The sequence below is a fragment of the Falco naumanni genome, chromosome 1, assembly GCF_017639655.2.
Source record: "Falco naumanni isolate bFalNau1 chromosome 1, bFalNau1.pat, whole genome shotgun sequence".
Classification (NCBI taxonomy): Eukaryota; Metazoa; Chordata; class Aves; order Falconiformes; family Falconidae; genus Falco; species Falco naumanni.
This window is the reverse complement of record NC_054054.1, coordinates 36,150,735-36,168,168: the sequence shown is the minus strand read 5'-3', so window position 1 is coordinate 36,168,168 and position 17,434 is coordinate 36,150,735. Positions and strand designations below refer to the sequence as shown.

The 17,434-nt window shown below is 39.7% G+C and overlaps 1 protein-coding gene across 2 annotated transcripts in view; it reads left to right on the top strand.

Annotated features, from left to right (window-relative positions):
- The window catches only part of GALNT7 (polypeptide N-acetylgalactosaminyltransferase 7), a 75,444-nt gene that overhangs the window by 47,553 nt on the left and 10,457 nt on the right, over positions 1-17,434 (top strand). Inside the window, exons 3-8 of one of the 2 annotated variants that reach the window (XM_040589006.1) lie at positions 1,983-2,149; positions 8,154-8,284; positions 8,532-8,611; positions 10,849-11,031; positions 14,138-14,255; positions 16,805-16,927. In XM_040589006.1, coding sequence (XP_040444940.1) covers positions 1,983-2,149; positions 8,154-8,284; positions 8,532-8,611; positions 10,849-11,031; positions 14,138-14,255; positions 16,805-16,927 — 802 coding nt within the window. Of the gene's footprint in view, positions 1-1,982; positions 2,150-8,153; positions 8,285-8,531; positions 8,612-10,499; positions 10,683-10,848; positions 11,032-14,137; positions 14,256-16,804; positions 16,928-17,434 lie in introns of both variants that reach the window. The other variant, XM_040588996.1, reaches the window with a different exon arrangement.

Here is a 17,434-nt window from a genome sequence, read left to right as displayed (position 1 = left end):
GAGAAGAAATGCCTTATTAGATCAGGCTTAGTTATAGACTGGTTTGATTCTCTAATTTTCTTTTCCCACAGGACCAAAATTAATAGTATGTTTCTACCAATTTCTTTTTTTTCTGGTGGGTGAGAAATACATATTTATTGATGCTGTTCCCTGACAATAAGTGAAATATGTCCCATTTCACTAAAGAAATGTTCTTTGAATGCCTGTAGATCTGCTGCGTGAGTTCTTTCCATGTTTAATTTTCACAGACTTGAGATTTCTGGTGATTAAGGTAATAACTTTCAAACACAGGAATGCTTTTCCGTATTTAAACTTTTTATTGTATATAGAGAAATATAACTACGGAAGTTTGCGTGTCTGCAAGTTTAAAATCATAGAATCATTTAGGTTGGAAAAGACCTCTAAGATCATCAAGTCCAACCATTAACATAGCACTGCCAGGTCCACCACTAAACCGTGCCTCTGAGCACCACATCTACACGGTTTTGAACACTTCTAAGGATGGTGATCCCACCACCTCCCTGGGCAGCCTGTTCCAAGCTTGACCACCCTTGCAGTGAAAACATTTTTCCTAATATCTGATCTAAACTTCCCCTGGCACAACTCGAGGCCGTTTCTTCTTGTCCTGTCGCTTGTTACCTGGGAGGAAGAGACCGACCCCCACCTGCCTACAGCCTCTGTCAGGCGGCTATAGAGAGCAATAAGGTCCCCCCTGAGCATCCTTTTCTCCGGGCTGAACAACCCCCGTTCCCTCAGCTGCTCCTCATAGGACTTGTGCTCCAGACCCTTCACCAGCCCCGTTGCCCATCTCTGGACAAGCTCCAGCACCTCAGTGTCTTCCTTGCAGTGAGGGACCCAAAGCTGAACACAGGATTTGAAGTTCAGCCTCACCAGTGCTGAGTACAGGGGGACGATCACTCCCCCAGCCCTGCTGGCCACACTGTTTCTGACACAGGCCAGGATGCTGTTGGCCTCCTCGGCCCCCTGGGCACAGAGCTGGCTCCTGCCCAGCCGGCCGTCACCCAGCACCCCCAGGCCCTTTCCCACCAGGCCCTTTCCAGCCGCTCTGCCCCAGCCTGCAGCGCTGCGTGGGGCTGGTGTGACCCAGGTGCAGGACCCGGCACTCAGCCTTGTTCAGCCTCATACAGAAGTTTCTGTCATGAGTAATTTTTTAATGCATGAGGGTTGTCTTTGAAAAGTCAGATTCTCTCTAGTAGTGACTCCTCTTGATGAAAGATGAAAAAAGGAAGTCTTGGCCCATTGAAATCAAAAGTGCAACGTCTCTGGGTTTGGTGGTTTCCAACTGTATTATCACAGTTGGAAAAGGGGCTAGTGATCACGTAGGGAGACTTCCGGGTAAGGAAATACCTGGAATGGTTGTAATTAGGGAGACGGTGAACAGTCTCATTTAGGGATGCAGATGGGAAAATAGATGTTACAATTGCAAATTAAATCCATTGTTGATAAATGTGATTAATAAATATTAACCTGGTCTAGTGGATGGTGTTCCTGCCCAGGGAGGTTGGAACTGGATGATCTTTAAGGTCCCTTCCAAACCAAGCCGTTCCATGATTCTGTGGTCTCAACAGTTGCAGTTTGGGGCTTTTCTTCCAGTGTTCTCTCCCGACTGCACAAACAGCAAGGTGGCAGCTGTGGTGCTGTGGTAGGGATGTGTCTCAGCAGGGTCCATGCAATGCCATCCAGCTACATAGAAGGAAGCAGGTAGCTGTTGAAGCAGGAGTCATTCGTCACCAGCTGCATCCTACCTCCTTCAGGAGGGAAAAAAGGCTTGCTGGCTGGAAGCAAGCTCCTCTGAGGGCCTCATATCTCTGTGATACACTTCAGCTATATTACCTTTCATATCCTGTTTCTCTTTAATCCGAAGGAGAGCCATCAGTGAAGATTTAATTTACATAAAGGTGGTGTTAAGCAATTCTGTAAATTATGATGTGAAAACTAATAAAATCGTTATCTTTTTACAGATGCAAATACTGGCATTATGATGATAACCTGCTCACCTCCAGCGTTGTCATTGTCTTCCATAATGAAGGATGGTCCACGCTCATGAGGACAGTCCACAGTGTCATTAAGAGAACACCAAGGAAATACTTGGCAGAAATTGTGCTGATTGATGATTTTAGCAACAAAGGTATACTTGGAATATTAACACACTACTTGTAAAAAAGGAAACTTTTTTTTTTCCCTTTAAAAAGTTTTCTTTTAATTTATTACCTGCCATGGATTGAGTTGACTGCAAGAAAAGTAAGTTGTTTCTTCACAGTCCTTTCAGTTTTCAGTGACGGGAAAGCTCTTCAATGAATAGCTTTCACAAAACTGGCAATCCTTTATGTGTATTTGGCTGTTTGAAATACAGGGTTTGTGGTGGGCTCTCTACCACAGCTGTGGAGTAGTATATAGTAGAAAGCTGGGGTAGCTAGTACCTTTCTTAGCTCTTATGAAAACAAGTAGTTTTAAGAGTATTGAAGGAGTTTGAATTAAGCCTGTTAGGAATAATTTCTTTCCTTATTCCATATAGGACTCCAGTTTCCTTTCTTCTTTATTTCTTTTTTTATTATTATTTTATTATAATGAAAATGTGTCTTAGGCTGTTGCACTAGTCTGATTCACTTTCAATGTCTTTTTAATTTCCAATATTCTTTAATTTAACATCACAGTAAGGTGTTTATTATTTCTTATTGGGGAGAGGGGCTTTTAAGAATTTAAGTATGTGTTAATTTCTGCCTTTCTTTGAGTCCTGCATATCAACATTTTCAGAAGTCCAGAGATTTTCCTCTTCGTTTGTGATATACATTCTGGTCTTGGTTTATAGTCAGAATGTATGTATTTATGTGTGATTCTTATAAATATAAACATACACTGACTTTTTTCCTTTAATGGTGATATCTTCAATGTTAATGCAAATCAAGGCTGACTACAGAGAAAAACTGAAAGTGGTATGCTAAGAGATACAAGGTGATTGATGTGCAGGAAATCTGTCTGGTTTTAAAGTTTAAACAAATTTTGGAAAAGTGCACCAAAGCTGCACATTCTGCAACACTTTATTGCAGCATAGTTCTTGAATAGAAGTTGACAGAGAAGAGTAGATGCATAAATAAAAACATAACTTCAAGTGTGCAGGATGACAGTCTCTTCTAGACAGTGATAATGATGGCTTGTAGAAGCACAGGCAAGTTTGAACTGGTCAGCAGCATAGGGTATGTTCCTTTTACCCTCCTTTTTTTTTTTATAATAGCTGAATTGGGTAGTGACATGGAAAGCAGATGACTCTGTTTTGAAACTCCCCATTTTATCAAGTGATCTGAGCTTCTCCCAGTTCCCGCCTCATGGGAGGAGTTGTTTTCTTCAGGTATACCCACTATAAAGTCAAAAACTGAACTCACCACATAGTTGAGGTTGCCTTTTTTCAGTACAAATCACTATTAAAAATAGTTACTGTATGTTAATTTTTACATCATGCCTGTAGGTAGGTAGGTATCATTTTCTGTTTGTTTTTACGGAAGAGGAAAAGTTACTTGTATTGTGAACTTGACTATATCTGACTTAGTCTGATAAAGGTACTGAATGCTATTATATAGTCTCCTGTATCCTCTAACAGCTGTTGAGAATTTTGCTTAGATATACATACACACTATAAAACAAAAATATCTTCTGTCCTAAGAGATATAATTTTAATAATTCAGTCAGCAGACATGTGCTGTGTTTTTCCTTTTCAGCTGGGATCACAGCCTTTCTTTAGGGCTATTCAAAGTCTGAGTTAGGTGTATAAAATAACTGTGACACTGATGGTCTCTAGAAAAATTACCAGATTTTACAAATAGTTGGACTCAGTACTTGGGTTTCACATGAGTTGTAGCTGACTCTGTGCTATGTGTATGTAATTCATGGAATGAGTTTGTCTGGTGTAACAACTTGTTCTACAGTTTTCCAGTATATGACGATTGTTAAATAAATGCAGTATTTTTCAAGAAATTTATTTTGAAATACAGAATTTACTTATGCATTCTGCTCATATATGAATAATTAGCAGATACAGCTAACCTGGACCTAACGTCCAGCAGACCCTTGTCTCTGTATTTCCCACACTTCTTTTTCCCAAATAACTTTCCTGAATCATAAAATTCAGTGAAGAAAGCTCAAGATGCAATTTTCTCATGTATGAGTGACTGGAAAACAAGCATGGACTGGAATGGCTCTGAACACCTTGCTGCAACTATACGGTTTCGCTATAATAATTCTTCAGACTGCTTTAGGCTATTACTTGGTAAACATAATTAACTTAATTTCAATAATTCAAATTGCATTCTAGATGAAAAATGGCCAAGACAGTAGAATCTTGCTCCACTTCTTTCTCCCCGGAGAGAAGCATGAACTAATACAGGCTGTGAAGCGTGCCAAGCCGCCTGAAGAGATCTCCAGTTGTTAGGAGAGCTGCAAAACACAAACACTCTTAATCATGGCAGAGCTGCTGGTGGCTTTTTGCTTTTTCAGCCAGAAGAAAAGCAGTGCTGACAGCACAGATACAGGATTTTCTCCTTCCCCACCTGCTTTCAGACTGCCCACGTCATATCTGCCTTTCTACCCAACAAAGAGGATCTTAACGCTCTTTGAGACCCATGTTGAGGGACACAGTTGCTGGACTGGGTAGCTGTTTGCTCACACTCAGCAGGGCTGTCTGTATTTCTTAGCTGCACCTTCTCCAGCAATATGAAATTAAAATGGAGCATAGCAGTTGCAAACACTTCTGAAGGCTGGCTCATAAAGAGCCCTGCCTGTCCTTTATAAGAAATGCTCTTTCATCGGAAGGGAGTTACAGCTGCATAGAAGCCTATATATGTTATGCCTTACAGGGAAAAGAACAGTTGCAGTGCTTGGAAAATGTTCTTTTCATTGTAATTCTTTGTATAAAGTCAGTTGGGAGCAGTCTTTTTGCTGAATGACGCTCTCCCTTCCTTCCTTAATCTCTTCTGCAAACAGCGAGGTTTGACTGTGAAGAACTGTGTGGAGACGTGCTGAATTCTGCTCAGGCAAATTTCCTTTGTCAAAACAGAAAGGGAATAGTAACAAGGTGTCACCAAGCTAATCAAATGATGCTAGTTCTGATATTTTCAGTGGAGATGTCTGTATTAATGCGTGCTAGGAGTCCAAGAAGTGTTGCAGCATCTTCTACCGCAGTGTTAGTGTGGCCGCACTGCTGTACGCGAGGAGGGGGGTTTCATTTTTTTCTTGTATTTCTTGTAGAAGCAGTTCATTTTGCTGTGAGTGCTAGCTGTGTGGAGGGTGCAGCTATTCTGGAAGCGCAATGAGAATTCATAACACCAGGTTTTCTGAAGCTCCCTACAAATACAGTTGTGTAGATAGGTCTTCAAGGACTACTTGTTATGTGTGTAGGTACCAGTGTTCCTTCTTTCTGAAGCATAGAGGTCCATATCTCAGTTGGTGCAGCTCACTTTTGTAACCCGTACACCTGTAAAGAGTGAGTGTGAGGCAGATACCAGTGTTCCTAGTAGCATTTAAAGGTTTTTTCCACCTTTTGCATTTACCTATTTTTTCTTGATTGCTGTCTGTATTTCCCACTGATGTAGCATCACATAAGATAACCAAAGGGGAAGTAACAAGCTCAGACAGGTAACATTATTTTTATTAACTTAACAGTGCTTGCAGTGGGGAAACTGAAGCAGTTTGTGCTTGTGAACAGTGCTTGTGTTAAAGCTGAGCACCCCACGTTAGTAGTGTTACAGTACAGGAAACTCGGAGGCAGCTGGGAGGATTTCTGACACCATTTTTCTAGTTTTCAAACTGACATTCGTGTGTCAAGGGGAAAAAAAGCTTTCTTCCGCCTCCTCGCCTTGTAATCTGCAATGCCTAAGATCTTTTAGAGAAAGAATGTGTTTTTAAAAAACACAAGATTCATGCTTTAATCATGCACTGAGGCACGAGAGAGGAACCCAAACAACGGGAGACCAGATTGATGGTTATAATATTTTGAAAGGTGAAATATACATCTTTAAGCAAAAAAACAGAGTGCTGTAAAGCTGTTGACAGATACCATAAATATGTGTTCTAGGTGAACAAAATGTACCGCTGGCCAAACACTGTTTCTTACTGTATCAGGATCAGGATTTTATACACTACTGTCATGCAGGCTTTGTAGTATGAGGGAGAGAGAAAATTCCATTTTCCTGTGGGAAATAGCACTTGCTGCTAACCCTGGCACAGTTTTGGATAATGGACTGTGAAGTCCTGAGACTCGTACTGTAGAAAAGCTTTACACAATCAATATGACAGGTTTTTACAGCTCCCTATGAGCCTTACATAGTTGAACATTAGATAACTAAAACATTTGGCGTCATAGGCAGGAGAGCTGGAAATAGCTTTAGGTTTTAAATCTTTAAAACATTCCTGACAGTCCTTTCTGTAACATGTACTTGGAATTTGCAGAATAAATAATGTGTGGTATAAAGATTCTCTTAGCACCACTTCAGCATGACCTCATAACTCTGTTGATTTTATCCTATAAAAATGTATATCACAGCTATCATATCATGTATTCTACATCTATTATATGGCATGTTATTCTGTACAGCAGATGTGATAAAACTGTTTTTTCTCTTGTTTGATATCTATGTACCCTTGAAGTTTTCCTAACGCACAAGTATTTACAAAAGAAATTGTAAATGTGCATGGGAAAGGAGAAGAGGATATGTAAAACTTTTGGTTGAGAAAACTTACAGTAAGAATATTAAAAGATAGTGGTTTCAGAAGATTGTTCTCTGGTAGAATTGCTGAATTTTCAAGTTTGGAAACTTCACTTCCAAAAAATACCGTTTCCATCCATTATTTACTTGTAGCTTTTGTTTGAACTAGAGTGGTTTTGATACTGTTGGCAAGAATATAAAACATACTGAAATGTAAGTTGCAGCAAGCTCCAGACTTCCATCATTTTCATTCAGGGTGCAGAAAATGTTGCTGGGGAAGCAACCTGATGGCTTGTTGCTGCTGAAAGAGACATCCTTCTCCTTTCACCCTGCACATCCCCTCTTGCTGTTAGATCAGCACGGGCATGGCATCTCACAGCCCCTTGGAGCGGGTGCAAGCCAGTGCATGACTGCCTCAGCTGTAGCTTAGGTGGCTTATTTTGGTTCCCAACTGAGAGAAACAGAAACTGTAGACAATTCTTTTGAGCCTCTCAGTACAAAAATAGATTTTAAATGAACACCAGTAGCTAAATCAGCATAGCCTCAAACAACAAGCGCCTGACTGCCAGCCCTTCTGCCTTTGTGACTTTTCTCAACAGAATCATCTGTGCAAAAATATTATGCAACACTAGGATTCTTTTTCAAATTGTGTGGTAGGAATGTGGTTTCCAGATTAGTTTGGCAAAAAACAATGTGCAAATACAAATCTGTAACCATTTAAGCATAGCCCGTCTTGATTCTTATGCGGTTACTCATCCCTTTACTGACCAATTCCCTTTGGCTAAAGGTTTCTTGTCTCATCATTGTGATGAGCCACAGCTCGTTCACTGCAATTCCGGCCCTCCAGTTACTCTTATTTCATTAGAAGATTAGCATAAGACCACACCAACCCCAAGAGGGAACAGGTCTAGATGAAGGAGGGCAATAATTTGAGTGTGGTGAGTTTCTGTCTCAGGTTTCCAGATTTAATAGACTGACAGAAAATTTTGCGAGGCAGCAAGTGAGTGAAGAGAAATGTTTGAAAAGTAGTGCCTGCAACTGTGTATGTGGCATTATCTGATGAGGAAAGACGATGTGCTGAAGTGTAAAAACTTCTCTGCCTGGTTGAAATACAGACAAAGACCTGAAAGCCACTATGTGATGTACTGAAGTGGCTGGGAATCGTCCATCCAGGTCCCCTGTGGCGTGGCCAACCAATTCAGCTGCTTTTTCTTCAGATGTGCCAGAGACAAACCTGTGCCGTGAAGTCAGAGAGTTCCAAGTCTTGATCTCCTCAGGTTTACTGTTTGTGAGCAGTGGTATGAGCAGTTCAATTAAAGATTCTCTTAATGTCTGTAGATGTTTTTAAGTAGAGTTGGATTTGGGTTATATTAAGAGTACAAAACTGTTTATTATTAAACCTCACCAAAATAATTGTTTTTCTCTGTTACTCAATAGCACACTTACAAGAGAGGCTGGATGAGTATATTAAGCAGTGGAATGGCCTTGTAAAGGTATTTCGAAACGAGAGGAGAGAAGGTTTAATCCAAGCTAGGAGCATTGGAGCCCAGAAGGCTAAACTTGGACAGGTAGGAGCCAGTTCACACACAAGTCTGTCTTTTTCTTTTTTGACGGGGAGAGGCGGTGGTGGTTCTCTGTTCAAAGAGACATGTTAAAGCATAGTATTGTATTATTTACTTTGTTTTAAGAAAAGATTAATTTTACTCATTTAATCTTTTTTTTGCTTATAATATAAAAGTACTTCAATGTAAATACGCTTAATTAAATCATTCTTATCTTGTGTACAGAAATATAATTATTTTTTTTCATTTGAAGGTTTTGGTTTACCTTGATGCCCATTGTGAGGTGGGAATTAATTGGTATGCGCCACTTATAGCTCCTATATCTAAGGACAGGTAATGTTCTTTTGTTATTTCCAGTGTCTGGCCTCTTAGGAAGAAAGAGTTACAGTAACTATCTTCACTTTTCAAATATGTTTTACACCCTTATCAATATATATATATATCAAATTATATCAATATTTGCTATATGATGATTGTATCTCCCAGCATAAAAGCTATGTAAGGAGGAAGGAAAAGTCAGGCAAATAAAACTCCGGTTAGTGTATTTTAATAGGCATACTGAATATTTTGCTTAGTGTAAATTAAATATAAGACAGCTCTTGTCTTTTGCAGTAATCTGAGGAACTGATAAAAATGTTCTCTTCTGCCTGAATAAGGGGCCTGATTAAACAAAATAAACAAAAACGTGATTATTGGTAGAGCAAAAATAGCAGTAAGTGTTTTGATTTAAGGGGGATTTAAAGACCCTGTGATCGCAAGAGTTTTATAACTTTCTCATCTTTGGTCTTGCACTATGGTCTTACTTGTTTCCTCTGAAGTGCTTTGGAGCGTTGTCTGTAGCGAACCAAGGCCAGAGCTTGAGCCTGGGCTCTGCCACAAGCCCAGGCGCACACCTAGGAGGCCGTGGTGGAAAAGCCTGCGCTGTGCGGTGGGATCTGCGAGAGGTGACAGAGGGGGGGGGGGGGTCCCCAGGGCCTTCATTGCTTCCAGCTGTTGAAATGCTGTTGTGCTGGGTGCCACCACGAGCTTAGCTTGTGTGGTCAGAGAGTATGTGTGTTTAGGAAACCATGTGCTTGTTTATACTCCTCAATCCCATACAATAACTGCTTAGTCCTAAAAACTATTTGTTAACCTGTTATACTACCAGAACTTTCTTGAAGAGCTGGTTTTTGTGTGTTTTAAAGGCTGTAACTCAGCTTCAAGACTCTTATTTGGGCCAGGATTCTAGAGAGATGGAAATGCTTGTGTGCTTCCATCAAGTGTGTGTTACTCTTTTACTTAAGAAAGGCCGGTGAGAGCAGGCAGCTTTAGAGGCGTTCCTCAGCACTGCCCACAGAAGTGGAGGTTACAGGAGGACCTCCGATGCCGAGGCACACAATGACAGAGGGCAGCGCTCAGCAGCCTTCTTCCAAGCCCTGGTACCCTGGATGCAGCGTGCTGCTGCTTCTGCCTCTGCCTCAAAGAAGAGCACAGCATGCGCATTTCTTCCATGCGCACGCTTACGTTTCTTTCCACAGGATTTGACTTAAAAAGATGGAAATGCTCCAGGTTTGGTCACTGTGAAACTCATTTGGAAAATCTGGGGAGAATAACAAGATAATGTCTTTTTCTTTAGTGAATATTGTATGTGATAGATCACAATAAGGAGCATGTTACAAACCGAACAGGAAAAATTCTACTGAAGACTGCTGCCAGGAGAGCACCAGTAATGTTTTTTTATCTTGTGAGGTTGGATTTGCAGGGCAGTTGAATAGCACAGAATAGTGAAAATCCATGTTTACACTAGTAAAAGCTAAGAGCTTATCATACATGTTGATAGCTGAGATCTGATATGAATAGAAATTACAGAAAATAGTAATACTGTGAGAACCCTAGCCTTCTAAGAGTTCTTCTGTTGCCTGCAGCAGTGCTTTGTTAGAAGACCAATGTCAAGAAGTACATATAAAGGAAAAAATACTGATAAACAAGTTGATATATTAGCATTTCAGACCTAAATTCAGACCTGAAAGCATTTCTGCTTTCAGAACCTCTTAAAACAACATAAAGAAAGGACTTTCTCTTTTTTCTTCTAATGAGGCTTCACTTCTTAATATGTTTACAAGTGACTTTTTATGTACGCTGCTCTATGAGCTTAATATTTAATGGTGTAAATTTCAGATTAGAGAGATTACTCTTCTGAAACTGTATTTTGCTCTTTCTTTCCCTTCTATAAATGTTTCAGAACTACATGTACTGTACCTCTAATAGATTACATAGATGGGAATGATTATTCCATTGAGCCACAACAAGGTGGGGATGAAGATGGTTTTGCCAGAGGGGCCTGGGACTGGAGTTTGCTGTGGAAACGAATTCCATTAAGCCACAAGGAAAAGTCCAAACGAAAACATAAAACTGAGCCTTATCGGTAAAAAGAACTGTTTACATACTGTGAATCATAACGAATAATTGTCTAAACCCTTTCGTTTTTCCCTCCCCCCCCTCTTTTCCCATGAACTACGGTCGGTGCACGTGTGCCATGCGGGTCCTTGCACATAACTGCATCTTCCCTGTCACCATCCGCCACCCTGCAGAACCACATGCACTGTGCCACTTATAGATGTCATAGATGGCAACACTTATAAAATTGTGCCGCAAGGGGGTGGTGACAAAGATGGGTTTGCTAGAGGAGCGTGGGATTGGAGTATGCTATGGAAGAGGGTTCCCTTGACCAAGCGAGAGAAGGAAAGCAGAAAGACAAAAACTGAACCGTATCGGTAATCACTAAATCACTTACCTGTTTCTTTTTTTTTCTGAAGCCAATATTGATCCACTAAAACTTGCATGTACTTCTAGCCTGAAAATCTTATTTCTAACCACGCCAGCTGCTTTGTTTAATCAGACCTGTTTGCCACAGCTGTTTGCTCAAAATACCTTTGCTACCTTGGGTTGCCTCTCCATTCCTGCTCTTGTGTGGTTAATGGGGTGCACATTAGAATGACAGGGGTTTGTTTGGCAAAATAAAATACTGTATGACTTTATTTCCAGGGAAAACTCTGTTTAGCTATGATATTTTTTTAAAAGTAGCGTTGGAAACAACAGTGCTTGTTTAACCATTTGATTTGAAATAACAAGCATGCTGTGAGTATTTATAATAGCCAGTAATGCATAAAATCTGTAGCCTGCTGTCATGGATTGATGCATGCATACAGCTCATGGATTATGCATGTGCACCAAAAAAGTCCCTTTTGTCATACTTCTCCCACTTGCTTCATAATAGTTCACATCTGACAAAGAAGCATACTGTTTTAAGAATCTTGGCTAGATAAGGTTTCAGTATGTTTGGGGATTTTAATGCATAACATTAAAAAAAAAAAAAAAAGAAAGAAAGAAAGAAAAACCCACCACCTTATTTTCTGGGAAAATTCCAGTAACTTTCATAGAAGTCCCACCTTTTTCTTACGCTTTGTAGTGGGGTATGTTTTCTTCCCAGCAAACAGAAACTGGCTAGAAACCCTAGTTTAGAAACTAGGGTTTCTGGATGCCTTTTCAAGACTGGGAGACTGTGGTTCTGCTGGTTTTTATTACTTTCCCCTTCACACTTAACTAATCGTGTTATTACATTTGAAAGCAATCCTCACATCTTCAGAACCTAATGTCTTCTATTGCTTGTATGTATGATTTAAACATTGTAAGAACTGATGTTGGTAATTCCCTATCCTCGCCCATGATTGTTCTCTGCTAAAATAGCAACACATGCGAGGAAGTTATGAAGCTTTGATCTGCTTTGTATACAGTATAAATACTACCATTTTCTGACAAGGCTGTCCACATTGGAACTTTAATATTTGCTTAGAGAGGGATAAACTATTTCAAACATTGCTGTTGTTTTCTGTGTTTACCATCCAAGCAGGTCTTAAAACCCTTTAAACTGTTCCCAGAAACACAGAACACATGTTCTCAGAGTGGTTTAAAAGATGACTTTACTTTTAATAATACTTTCAGAGTTACAGTGCTTCTTTTAAAAAGAGACATTCCCTGCATCTGTTTATGTCCAGGCTGTATGTGTTTTGTTGCAGCAATACCAAGGCAAGTAAAAGTCTTGCTGAAACCATAGTCAGGATTGCTTAGTTTAGAGAGAAAACAAACAAAAAAACCCTCAGCAGCTTAAAAAGCAGAAACAAACTTTTTGTAACATGAGCATTGCCCCAGGACTGAATCCTTCTTTCAGTAATACTAGGCTTACCTCTTCATATCCTATAAAATAAACTACTGAGCTTATGCAGATTTTACTGTATTCTTTAACACATTTGACAGCACGTTGGAGACCAAGACTGAAACTCCAGCATCTGAGGCCACTACATTTGCCAGGTCTTTGTGGTGCTGAGGAAAACCAAAAATGCAGGAAAGCCACAGGGCTGTGCTATGCAACATGCTTCTCCCTGCTGTGCTTGCTGGCTTCCTACCCTTTGAACCCCAGCGATGCAAAAGCAGTGTTGGAGGAAAACACAGTAGGTAGACAAGCAGAAGGGGACATTTAGGAGTAACTGCATCTGATCACATGATTTGGAGAGCAGCTAAACTGATAACCATTATATTTAACTCAGCTGATAGACCCAGCAACTCTCTTTTGTTGTTCCCCTGCCCCTGCTATGTGGAGGGGGATATATGTTAACCCTATGGGTTATTTTTTCTTAAGCAGTGCTCCTCCAGACATTTACATGCAGAAGGAAAATATGTAATCATTGCTGTTAAAAGGAGCACCACTAAGTTAAAAATCTATTGAAATGAAGAGACTGAATAGTAGTAGAAGTGACCCATCTCTCAATAATTTGGTCATGAAGGAATATTTCAGTTGTGTTTTACTTGGCTCACCAGAGTGAGGTGGACTCTTGGATTTTGCTCCTTTCAGTGCTGCAGATCATCTGAAGTCAGAAATAATGCATTTTTTCCTTTTTTTTTTTTTTTATTGCCAACTTATAGGGACTCCAGCTTGTACCCATTATGGTTTTTATATATTTAGTTATCCTCAGGTGAAAAATGCTTGGTATGTGTGCTGGAAATGGCTTAACATATCCTACTCTCTATGTCAGTGTGAGCAAGCTACCAAAGAATTTTTGTTAGAGCCATTCTGCAAAAAATGCTCTAATCTAAACCACAACATCTTTTTCATGCATTAAAACTTGCTAATTGAACCTTGGCATACATGGAGGGATTTACAAAGCCATTAAAAAAAAAACAAAAACAAAAACAAAACAGACACACACACAAAAAAAAAAACTAAACCAAAATGGAGACCTTGTACAACTCGATCCAGGCCCTCTTAAAAATTTCATGAGTATAATGAAAAGTGTCTCATATGGCAGCGGTAGAAAAAGAGCCAGAGGGAGCAGATAGAAAGGTATTGTTTAGCTGGAAAAACTCTTGGCACTTGTTTATTGGACAGTGTTTCAATGTGACAGCTCCTCAGATCATAAACCTAAGTCAGCTATGCAGCCTCATCTGTTATCTCAAAAACTTGAGCAACTTTCAAGAAACGTCTTGTCACGCTGATTCTTACCTTTTATTTTAATAGAAGCACACTGGCTGGCCAAATGGATAATTCTGACCAAAATTTTATATAATTAAATTAAAAGACAAACAAAAAAGCCTAACAAAAGCAAAAACCAACATAATAAGAACCTGTGACTTCACTAGAAATTATACAGGTTTCATTTCAGAAAATTGCTGGAAGCCGATGACAAAGCTTTATGACTTTTCAGTTATTGCCATGTATCTAATCTTTATTATATGTTATCAGTAAATTGCTTCCTTAATTAATGCTTTCTCCGAGTGTTATCATACCCTTTTGGCAAAAGGAGTTACACTGTCTTCCTCTTCCAGGTCCCCTGCAATGGCCGGTGGATTGTTTGCCATTGAACGCGATTTCTTCTTTGAACTGGGTCTCTATGATCCAGGGCTTCAAATTTGGGGTGGTGAAAATTTTGAAATTTCTTACAAGGTAACACCAAAAATAGAAAAATAATTCAATTTCGTAGATCTTTTTTTTTCTCTAAATACTTCTGTTTGGAGTTCAGACAGACCTACTTCTGGTTTGCACCACCTCTGCCCAGAAGGGTTTGTTGTGAGGAGATGTTGCGTCAGAGATGTGTATCCTTAATGTTTTCTTGTGGGCGTTATAGTAGTGGTGTTACGGGACGTGGCCAGGTGCTGAGGCTCTTGAATGATGAGTAATCTAGATTTTGTTAATGGTTTGAGATCACACACACACACCCTTAAATATCTAACCTGAAACCAGGCTGGCAAATTTGATGAGGCAGAACTGAGTTCTATCGTGGTGAGTATAGAAAAATGTTTTTTCTAATGAAAGTGATTACAGAGAACAAGTAGCATTCAGCTTATACATAGATGCCTGTAAAGTATATAACGATGCAACAAAAAGTAATCTGCCCAAGTTTCCTTCTCCCTACCATTTTTGTGGGTGAAAAATGATCTCATATACTTTTCAAAATTTCAAGAACTTCTTTACAAGAGAAGTCTTCATAATTGAAACACTAACTGCATAATTCATAATCACAGCAGATTTTATTTTCACTCCTAGGCATATGCATGCTCTTCAGTTAGCAGGAAACGTAAGACAATAATCATTAACTTCTTGTAGCTTCGGTATTCATAATGACACAAGTGGCAGGCAGCAGGAATCTGTCCCAATTAACAAACGAAAGTGGAGACATCTAATATCCTCAGCAGCGACCTGTGAAATTGTAGATGAATTTTACTGAAAGTACATTCAGAGCTCCCCTAACTACTCTTGATAATTTTGAGGAAAGCTCTGAGTGCACTTGCTGAGCTGTAAATCCATATGCAAAAGGTGTAGTTACTGAGGATGTTACACAGACAGAGTCTTTATCCTTCTAATTCTCCATCTTGCTTAAAGCTAAACCATGATCAGAATTACATACAGTAGTTTTGTAATTGAAGTGCTGATTATGTAGAGACTTCCAGATTGCTTTCATATAGATTACAACCAATCTCCAATCTTCAGAAGAACTCAATAACATGTATCAGTCTTGTGTGCTGACTCCTAGATAGCCTTGCTTATCGGGGGGGAGGTGGGTGTTGGGATGAAATTTAAGAAGATTAGTATGATGATGCAATGAAGGATGTAAACTATTCTGCCCATCTTTCCTATACTGTTAAGTCATATTTTTAATCTGGAATTTGGACAAATTTGGAACATCCCCAAAGTTAGCTTGAATTTGGATTTGATACTACATTTCAAACTTGTCAAAACTGAACAACTAAATTTAGATTTACGTATGTTTTCTTTTCCCAATAAATATCCCAATATTTTCTTTTCCCAATAAAAATCCCAATAAAGGATGTGTGGAAGGGAGGGAATTTCAGAATGACAATATGTTTTACCCATTTTTTTATTTTCAGCTACCTAGTTAAAGAAAAATCTGTTTGTACTTAGAATAATGGATTGCCAAAGGTATCCTTATCTCCTACTAGTCTTTATTAAGAAAAACTTAGGTGTGATGAGTATCTAACCAAAACCCATCTTAGTGATGGTATGTGAATTGCTGTAATAAAATCAAAATATTATTAATTCTGTCATAATAAAAATTAGTCAGTTCCAGATTTTGTGCATTCATTCATTACTGTTGTTTTAAGATAGTAATAGAATGAGACTGTGTCGTGGTTTCATCTGAGCCAGCAATCAAACCCCACACAGCTGCCCACTCCCTCCCTGCAGAGTGGGATGGGGGAGAGAATCAGAAGAGTAAAAGTGAGAAAACTCGTGGGTTGAGATAAAGACAGTTTAATAGGTAAAGCAAAAGCTGCGTGCACAAGCAAAGCAAAGCAAGGAATCCATTCACCACTTCCCATGGGCAGGCAGGTGCTCAGCCATCCCCAGGACAGCAGGACTCCGTCATGTGTTAATGGTTACTTGGGAAGACAAACGCCATAACACCAAACATTTCCCACTTCCTCCTTCTTTCCCCAGTTTATATATTCTCAGCATGACATCAGATGGTTTGGACTATCCCTTTGGCCCATGTGGGTCAGCTGCCCTGGCTGTGTCCCCTCCCAATTTCTTGTGCCCCCCCAGCCCTTTGGCTGGCAGGGCCTGAGAAACTGAAAAGTCCTTGACTTAGTGTAAACATCACCCAGCAGCAACCAAAACCATCAGTGTGCTATTGGTGTTGTTCTCGCACCAGATCCAAAACAAGGCACTGCACCAGCTACTGAAAAGAAAATGAACTCTATCCCAGCTGAAACCAGAACAGATGACAAACTTTTTTTAAAGCTTTTTTTAAAAAGTAATTTGAGTAATTTCATGGCTGAGTTGGAGATGTACGCTATGCAAGCCTTTCATTTCAGAGACCTATTATGTTTATGCTTACATCTGAAGCAAAAATATTAAAATATATCAGATGTTTGGTATAGTAAGAAAAGTAGTTGGCATTTCTTCCATAATTTATTATCTGTTTGTCTTAAATTCCTGTGCATATATATTAATAATACTTTTGCTTTAACTTGTAGATCTGGCAGTGTGGGGGAAAGCTGTTGTTTGTTCCTTGTTCTCGTGTTGGACACATCTATCGTCTCCAGGGATGGCAAGGAAACCCACCCCCTGTGTACGTTGGGTCTTCTCCTACATTAAAGGTACTGTTTTGCTGCAACCTTGACGGTGTTTTTTTATTTTAGATAACTCTATTTAAATTATTAGTAATAATTTAGAGAGCACTGTATCTAAAGCTATGTAGTGTCTAAAGCTAAGGTGGTCATCCCCACAGGAGGGAAATCTATGTGCCAATCCCACTATTACTAAGAGTTGATATTCCTGGAACCCATCTTCTTGCTCCACCCCTCCCCATCTTTGAGGTACAAATCACATTTCCTAATACTTACTCTTAGCACCCCACACCTTTGCTGCAGTGTGCGAACAACTCTAGTAACTGCAGCATGCTCCTGGAGGTGACGATGATGGGTTTGTAATCCCCCTTTGGCTTAATAGGGTTGATCCTAGGCTGAGTTAGCAAATGCCGTATTCGAGCATCTCTCAGACCTTTGTGGCTCTATTTGTTAATTAAGAAGCAGTGAATGACACCTGGGAAAATGGCATGCTCTACACTTCATCGTAAAAGTTGGTAATTCCTCAGGCACCTTGCA